This window comes from Belonocnema kinseyi, chromosome 7, assembly GCF_010883055.1.
Source record: "Belonocnema kinseyi isolate 2016_QV_RU_SX_M_011 chromosome 7, B_treatae_v1, whole genome shotgun sequence".
In the NCBI taxonomy this organism is placed as follows: Eukaryota; Metazoa; Arthropoda; class Insecta; order Hymenoptera; family Cynipidae; genus Belonocnema; species Belonocnema kinseyi.
Genome location: NC_046663.1, coordinates 43,440,542 through 43,449,930, shown reverse-complemented (window position 1 = coordinate 43,449,930; position 9,389 = coordinate 43,440,542). Strand labels below are relative to the sequence as shown.

At 34.3% G+C, this 9,389-nt stretch overlaps 1 protein-coding gene across 1 annotated transcript in view; it reads left to right on the top strand.

Moving 5' to 3' along the window:
* Positions 1-2,295: 2,295 nt before the first annotated feature.
* Positions 2,296-9,389, top strand: part of LOC117176284 (gamma-aminobutyric acid receptor subunit beta) — a 325,198-nt gene continuing 318,104 nt past the window's right edge. Inside the window, exon 1 of the mRNA XM_033366468.1 lies at positions 2,296-3,088. Coding sequence (XP_033222359.1) covers positions 2,988-3,088 — 101 coding nt within the window. The 5' untranslated portion in view covers positions 2,296-2,987. The remainder of the gene's footprint in view (positions 3,089-9,389) is intronic.

Genomic DNA, 9,389 nt, shown 5'->3' with positions numbered 1-9,389 from the left:
CAAAAAGAGTTTTTTAACTGAAAACTGAAATATTCCATTATTGGTTCAAAATTGATCATTTTTATAATTTTTTAATTTTCTTGATTAAAAATTAAAATATTTGGTTGCAAGTTAAACTATTTTGTTAAAAGTTTGTTTTAATAATTACAGATCCATCTGTGTTGTAAAAAATTTACCTTTTTCAGACAAATTCATGTTTATGATTGGAAATCAACCTTTTAAACTGAAAATTTAGAATTTTAATTCAACTATTGTAATTTAATAAATTATTTGTTAAAAATTTATATTTGGATTAAAAATTCTACTTTTTTCTAGATAACATGACTTTTTGGTTTAAAAATTCAACAATGTGAATTAAATTTCTTCTCCCTTCTTTCAAAAATCTGACCTCGTCGAAAGTTCACCTTCTTTTTTGAAAATTCGTCGCTATGGGCTTAACGTTTATACCTTTTGGTAGAAATTTTAGACTTTTTGAATAAAAATAAAGCTTGCTTGAATTTTTTGATTGACTTAAACTATTTTTCATTTCAAATAATTATATATTTTATTAGAAATATCCAGTATTAACTTTTTTTGTTTATAATTCATATCTCTAGTTGTATCGACTCTCTTCGATTTTAAATTAACCCTTTTTTATTTTAAGTACAAAATATTGAAAAAAAATTTCAGAGCTTATCTGTTTTTATTGAAAATTCGAATACCTAATTAAAAGCTGAGAAAAATTGACTCTTCATTTGTGAAGATTTAAGATCTTAATTGGAAATTTAACTTTTTGTTTGAAAATTTGATCATTTTGTTAATCATTGAAATGCTTTGTTGAATATTCGACTTTTCGGATAGAAAATTTAGTTTTTGGATTGAAAATTCAATTTTATTTTGAAAAATTGATCTTTTTGCTCTCAAAAATTCAACGTTTGGTTGAAAATAAAACTGCTTGTAGTTTAAATTAATTTTTTTTTTTGGTTTTTCGGATGGAAAATTCAAGTTTTTTTGTGGAAAAAATCATCTTATTGCTTTAAAATGCAACATTTGTTTGAAAATGTAACTATTTGTGGTTAAAATTATTATTTTTTAATTTGTCTTAAGGGATGAAAATTCACCAATTTGATTGAAAATTCGCTTTTTTTGCGCGTGAAAGTTCCACTATAGTGAAACTCTCCTACTGCCTCGATTTTGGGGCTAACGGTGGGTCGGAACTAACTCATTATAGCCCGCTCCGCTTTTGTTTGTACACGGCTGAGTGCTCGCCTGAGTGACAGCCGCAGTCCCCGCGCGCCTAGCGCCGCTCTTTTAGACCTATACGGCGAGGTGTAAATTCTCGGAACGTCTATGCAAGGGAGGGCTGTTAAAGAGTTTCACTGTATTTAGTTCGAAACTTACCTGTCTCGTATAAAATAAACATTTCTTTCATGAAAATTCAAATCATATTTCTGGGTTTATAATCCATCTTTCTGGACTTGAAATTCAACGACTTTCTAAAGCATACGACTTTTTACCTCAAAAATTCAACTTCCTTTAAAAATTCATCCCCTTTTTAACCTTTTAAAATTGAAAAGAATATATTCCCCCATTATGCACCTATTTCTAAGAAAATAAACCCTATTTTCAAAGCATTTTGGGGCGACGAAGTCTATTAAAATATTATTTTTGTATGTTCCATATTAGACGTTAATCAAATGAAATCGAAAAACTAATTCTGACTCAAGAAAAATGAGTCTTTGTATTTGAGACGTCATCCTGTGGGGTATAAGGTTTGTGTGATGATCTGTGATGACAGAGACGAAGAGTGGAAAATGTGTTCAAAATAGCGTAGCGAATTTTTGAGCCACCCCTAACAAAAAACGAGACATCTCATGGGTAAAGTAATACACCCTCCCTCCTCAAAAGGGCAACATAATATAATCATCAATCACCGTGACATCAAAGACTAGAAAACAAAACAATGTTAGTCATTCCACCCCGCTATAGATATTCCATTTCCGATAATCAACAATCTTTATTTTCCTAATTAAAAGCTGCATCTGTAGCATTCCTCTGTAGTATTTCGCTGAGAGGAAATCTTGGTTAGGACACTATTACCATCGATGTCCCATGAAGTATGTATGGGTGTGTATGGCTCGTGAGAGGGTGATGCAGGGTTATAGCGAAGAAAAGGAGCAAGCAGCAAGGGAGACTCTGTGCGAAATAGGTGGTGGGTGGGTGGAAGGTAGACTATAATGGCGCCTGCGCCATCAGTGTGTCCGGGTGCAGAGCGACGGCCGCCACTCCCGAGCGCGGCTTTGCGCGGGTGCGACCGTCCCGAGGAGATGTCCAGTGAAGGTAGGAGCCAAAGAGCGACGAAGAAGAGGAGCAATTTGCTGCACCGCGTAACCTGCGGCCACCAAACAAAGTGTCCAAAGGCCTCGTAGGAAGAGGACCCCAATCGAACAGCAACACGCCACTCCTCAGCTCCTAGAGGCTTCCAAAACACCCCATTCTGTCCCCTATCTTTCTCTCCCTGATTTCTCTCTACCACTCCACTCCTCCAGTTTATTCATCTTCCTAGTGCTCTCCACATTCCGGCTCTCAAAATTCCTCAACCAGCCTCCACTCTCACGGTAGTTGCACGGTCCTCTTCCTACGTGCGAGGACCAGGACTGAGACCGCGAAGCGCGAGGCGAGGAACATCACGAGACAAAAACGTCGACCTCTTCGATTCAAATCTACACAAATCTGCTTTGCGACTGGCCCGTTAGGACCAAGCAGGAAAGAACCGATCGGCGCCGCAGGCGAAAGAGAAGAGGAAGTGACGAAGTGAACCGAAGAAAAATCGGGTTTTTACCCGATATCAAAAATGTGCGCGTAAGAGAAAAATTCCCGCGGAAGGGAAACTTTCGCTGGGATAGTGAAGAGAGGAAGAGAGAGAGTGATAGTGAGAAGAGAGTCCAGGGTGTTGCGAAAACATCTGGAATCGGTGTCGATCAAGACGGGGAAACGGTTGCAGGACGATGAGTTCTTTTCACGCCTTTTCATGGACCTTCGCCCTCCTCACAGCCACTGTGGCCTTACTACCGGCCACCTACCGTTCGCCTTTTGCACACGCTGCTGCGTAAGTACCAATCAATTGTCTAAAAATATATAGGATATCAACCTGTAAGTGCGTGTTTGCCTATGTGCGTGTCTCTCCTTGTGTGAACACGTGTGCGAGGACACTTATCCCCTCCCCATCCTCCCGGCTGCGATAAACACAGTGCTCTATTGACCTAAACAGGCCAGACGCTCGATCTAGGTTCCTTCGTTACTCTAGCGCCCGTAAGGTTATATCCCAGACAATGCCGGTGCCTTTGCACCAGAAAAGTCAATAAACCAGAAAACAATTTTTAACAGAAGAAACGCGTTTTCCAACAGTCAGAAATGTGGGCTGCGAGTCTACAGTATCGGTATTCGATAGCTGAAGCTTTAATCATCACTGAAAGCAAGACTAGACTACCGCGTTTCCAATATCCTTTAATCGCCTCCACGTATTAAACCGACTCCTACCTCATCTCCTCCCACAGTCGGTTTCATGATCTAAATCAAATTTCCTGTAAGATGCAACTCTCTAATAGATACTTGCTGAGGGCTATCGACCTCGGCTTTAGAATTCTCCCTAGAAACACAATTCGCAAACATTGAGTTTCATCTCTTTATTATCTTTGAGTACTTACACGAAGGTCGGATTACTATTTTTTGCTACATTCTCTCATGACCCCTCTCGCAATTATCCACTTATCTTGTGCAGACTGCGCCTTTGCGTCATACAACTGCAGTCATAATTATTCCCCTATTTCCTCCTTCCACGAAAAAGATTACAAAGTTAAAGTTTCCACAGAAATTTAAAAGTGGACGGTATAATAGCTTCCGCATAATACTATAAAAATAGTTTTCCAACCAACTCTTTTGTGCGAATATCTTTATGCTTCTTCTAACGCTGGCTAGTTAAAACGTAACAGCCTTTAACTATTGTCACTCTTCTGCGTGACAGAATATCATAAACGAACTTCAAAACGACCTGAAAGCCACGAGGTGTCGTTAGAACAGTTTGTTCAAAGTGCTCTAATATACTAAATACCTAAATCGATGTATTATATTTTACTCACAGTGACTTCAGTCTTCTAACCGCATCAATGTGCGTACCGTGATAACGACATATTCGGCCTAGTGATTATTCTAATTCGTCATCAATCATAAACAATAATCTTGACAAGTCATCTATACTCGTTAATCACAATTAGTGCTTAGCTTTTCCTCTCTGAACGACAAAACTGTTGCTTCAGCATAAGTACGCTCATTGTCCGTTAAAGAGTCCTTAAAATGTTTGATCTCGGAAATGTCCATCACTTCAGACTACATTTGGAAGTGGGTGTGGGATATTGGAAGATAGTAAAGAGCACTTACATCGCCGCGTTTTACCATATCGAGAACCTAGAATTGCAGGGTGCTATTCTCGATTTTGCTAACTTTACAGGAGAGGCTTTTCAAAGTAGGGTAGCTTGTACAATTTAAGCTAATCCTTTTTCTATTTCTGGTAGAGAATTTTTGAACATTAATAGATAATCTAACATTGGCAATAATTAAACCTCAGGGCAATACATTATTCAATTTTAATATAGAACTTTAAAGCATGATAGTGTATGGTAAATTGCATTGAAATAGCTCCTTGAGGCTCTTTAAGATTAGTATAAGGTTGTTTTCCTCTTAAATTGTCTTGTATCAAAAATAAAATAAAACTTTCACAACATTTCAATAAATTAATCTTTTATTACTTTCATGTTGAAAGCCGCTTCATATTTTTCTCAGTAATCTTTTTTTTTTTATTTGCATGATTGTAATCTGGCAATTAATTAAATAACGCAATGAGATTCAAATTACAAAAATAGATTGCATGAAACTACCTTTTGGTGTCGTTAACTCAATTAGACCAAAAAAATGAGATAATTGTCTATGGTTTTAGGGTCTCGATATGTATAGTTCTCATTCCAGTTTAGAATTTTCTTTTATGTTTTGAAGTTTATATCATCAGCCCTCTTTGTTTACAATCTGTATACTTTGACCTCGGAATGATGTATTACATATCTTACTATCAATAAGTTTATTTTGTCTCTAAGCTTCCCACCACTTAAAAAAATTACAACACTAGGCTCAAATATACTTTGCTACTTTAAATACTGATCATATACAGAGCATAGCGTAATTTTATTGAAAAATATAACTTATTTAAACCGAAATAGTAACTAATATTGACTTAAGGGAAAAATGTACATTAATAATGTGAACAATGCTCATTTAAATTCAAAAGATGTTAATCAAATTTATGAGAATTTCAGTTGAATTTGAACAAAGTCATAATAATGTTTTAAGAGTTTAGAATGAACTTGAAAAAACTTGACTTGAAATAAAAAGAATTTTAGGCAGTTAAAAGCATCTAAAAACATTGATTTAAGCAAAGTAAGAGCTAATTTAAAAGATTTCAAAAAAATGTTAAAGACTTTGATGAAATTGATAAGAATTTAAGTGAATTTACCAAAATTTAAAAAAATCAACAAATTTATATCGCATTGATTGTAATGGTATTGGTCAGAATTCAGGCAAATTCAACAGAATTCAATTCAATTTAAAAAATAAACCAATAAACTAAATTAAATTCGAGTGAAATTAGAAGTATTTAAGAGAAATGAGAAGAATTGGTAGAAATTTATCAGATTTCCAGGGGAATTTCAAAGAATTCAGGATAAATGAATAAAATTGAGAATGAGTTTAAAACAATTGAAGCTAAATTTAAGCGAATTGAAATAAATTTTAAAAATACAAAAAATTACAAAGATTTCATCAAAATAAGAGATGACTTTAAATATTTTAACAAAATTCATGAAACTTTGATGAAATTTACAAGAATTTAAGTGAATTTACCAAAAATTTTAAAATTAATAAATTTATATCGTGTTGAATATAATGGGATTACTTAGAATTGAGAGCAATTTCAACGGAATTTAATTGCATCAAAAAAAACTTTTTCAATGATTGACCTATTGAAGAACTTTTCAGGCCCTAACATAACCTGCCAATACCGTTTTTTTATATTTTTAAACAAAATTAATATTCTTTTTTAGGAGGAAAGATTTTTTAATAAAAGAACTATAACATTAATTTATTTCAACTAATTCTTCGTGTTTCATAATCTAACAATAGCGATTTATAAAATTCAAAAAATGTTAAAAAATTGTATATAAGATAAACTGATTTATTATTTAAAATATAACACTACTGTAACTTGAACAGTGTTGGTGTTTTTTAGTAGTGAAAATAAACCTCCCCTATAAGAAAGAAAATGCATTTCGCTCATAAACTTTTCTGAAAGTTTTGTTTCTAAAATTAGGTAAATCCCGCGATCCTAAAATCTTTTAAAATTGGAATTATCGACTGATGGCTTAAAATCACCCCCTGTTAAATAGTTCAAATCTTAATCTAACTTCCGTGATTCTGTATCTTCGATTTTTACATTTTCACGGGAGAAGGTGTTAGATTTGTGTAGAATTTGACCCCCTCCATTTTTTGTCAAATGTTCACGTTTTGAGAACCTATGAACCCGCAAACAGGTTTTTCCGAATGTGTATGTCTGCGTGTCTGTATGCCTCTATGCATGTATCAATGGATGTATGTATGTGTTTATGGCTGTAAGCACGATAATGTTTGAAATAATTAATCTGTTATTTTGATCCCTGGTAAGCTTTTTATGTGTCGAAAACTAAAGGCCAGGTTCGTTAGCCAGTTATTTTGAATTAAAATTCAAAAACTTATAGCATTTACAAAATTGTTGAGGCCACTTTTTTCAAAATTAAAAATAATATTGACGGATGTTCGTAAATCTCAGAAAGAGGAACAAATTATCCCAAAGATTTTTTTATGGGAAAAAATGATCAAAATTGTATATTTTACAAAATTAAAAAAAAAAAGCAAAAATAAAAATTCTAAGCTAAACAACGCACGACATGAAAGAAGTCAAAAGCAGAAAAACATCGATTGTTTAAAAATCTGTAAGATTGTCCTAACAACTTTTTGAATTTTCATGAATAATCGAAAATTCTTATTTTGATCGAACAAAAAATAACAAAAATTCAATTTTTCATTCAAACTATGCAAGAGTCGAAAAAAGACGAATACACAAAATTGTGAAATAAAAAAATATCCAAAAATTTGTTATTGATCACTTTTTTATGGAACTTGTAGTTTTTGTTTTAATTGTAAAAAAACAATCTACGAAAAAGAATAACACCAAAGTTGTTCATCCAAAATAACTGAAAATTTGTCGTGAATAATTTTTTGATAGGATGTGTAGCCCTAGTTTTAATATTAAACAAATTTTTTTTAATAAATAAATTGTCTGAAAAATGACACAAGTTATGAATAAATGAATAGAAAAACATTGCTCATCCAGAAAGAGCTACAAACTTGTAATTAATCATTTTTTGATAAGACACTTAGTTTTTGTTTATTTTAAAAAAATCATATTGAATATAAAAAATTTAAAGCTTTTGAAAGACAGCACAAGATACAACAAAAATTATTAGACAAAAGTGATTCAACTAAAAAAGATCTTAAATGAAAGCGAGAAAAGAGACGAAATAAAAAGAGAAAACAATACATTTCATATTAAAGTGTTAAACATGATTTAGAAAAGTTTACATTTTGTATAAAAGCGAGTACCAAGCACGAAACATATGATGAGAATGTGTTCGTTAAAGCCGAAGGAGCTTTAACGAAAGAGTATTCACGAACATCAAATTACATTTCCCGATGCTTTCACGTTTGATTTAAAAAAGTCTTTTCACAAATATTAGGGAAACAAAAAGACCGAGCACGTAGCGCGAGGTAAATACATTATCGAGCGCTAAACGCGAGTACCAGCAGTCTCGCGCCTGAACACGCTCAAACTTGTGAACGCAGCGAGCCGCGCGCGATGAGAATGTGCCCGCACAGCGGTCATATTTAGTTATTCTGTAGTGAACTTGAACAATATTTCCGAAGTGATAACCCCCTAGACTATCGGGGCTGTATTTAAAATCAGGTGAACGGTAAATTGATTGCATCTGAAGTATAGATGTCCTATCTGCTGCAACCTTTCCACCTGTTTTCTTTTTTCAAAATCTTGAAAAATCGGAATTAGGTATTTACGTCTCTAAAACTCTTTCTGTGACACGATGGATTTGATAAGATCACTCAATAATCTTTTGAGGATTCACAAAGATTTTTGCAAGTGGGAAAAATTTCCAAAATCTTGCAAATCTTAATCTAATTGTTGTCATTCTGAATCTTCGATTTTGTGAATTTATAGTGACTGAACAAGATTTCCGAAGTTAATAGTCCCTCGAATTTCGCATCTGTATTCTTCTAAAGCAGGTGAATGGTAAATTGACGTCGAAAGCTGATTATCGTGTTTTTGATATTCAAAGAAGGAGAAGAGCACTCGGGTAGTAGGGTGATTCTATCTGAAGGATGGAGGTGCTAGAGGATTATCAATATCAACTCTGCTGCACCCTTTCCACCTGTTTCCCCCTTTCCCAAAGACGTGCCTTTCTGGCCTCCTTCAACCACACAAGTACCAACCGCGAAGCCTGTAGTGTGGTATCAGTGATCGCAGTAGAGCTCTCGAGCAAGAGGGTGCTCCCGACGTGGCAGAGCTCCAAACCAGTACTACGCCTTGGGTCTCCAACCTGTAAACCGTCTACTCCATCATAGTCCTCTGGGTCTCAAAACGTCTTCCTCGTCGCCAAATCTCATTTTATACCAAGAAATTTCCAATTCACGTGTGCAAGGTGCAAGAAACAGTGCAAGACAGATTAAGCTGTTTTGCTGCCAAGGGCTTTTTCAGGAAGCAGTAGATCTTTTATTTTGAAAGACGTCACAAGCTAGCGAGTTTGATTCTGTTTTTCAAGTTAAAATCTCTTTTCTAGAATCTTGTACAATTTTTCTGCAATATGCACTTATTTTAAGCCGCCCTTCGAAGTTTGGCCCAGATATGACCAAATCTTGATATTGGCTATATAAGCTCATCCGCCCTTCCAAAAGAAATCTTCGAGGTATATTGCTGGCTCACCCCTTAATCCACTTAAAGTTATGAAACTTTAATCGCTGATGTTCAGTTTAAAAAGCCAACTTTATTTTCGAAAGTTTCTTGAGTTTCTTGTAACTATGAAAGTAGCAGCAACCTCGAGCTATTGATGTTATCTTAGATAACAGGGCTGATGCACAAAAAGCTTTTTAGTTTATTTATTTTTAACTTGAAATATAAAAGGAGATAACTATTTGGATCACAAAAAAGCAAATTTGTATGCAGTCTTGGTTTTTCATAAAATCTAAACATTTCTAAATAT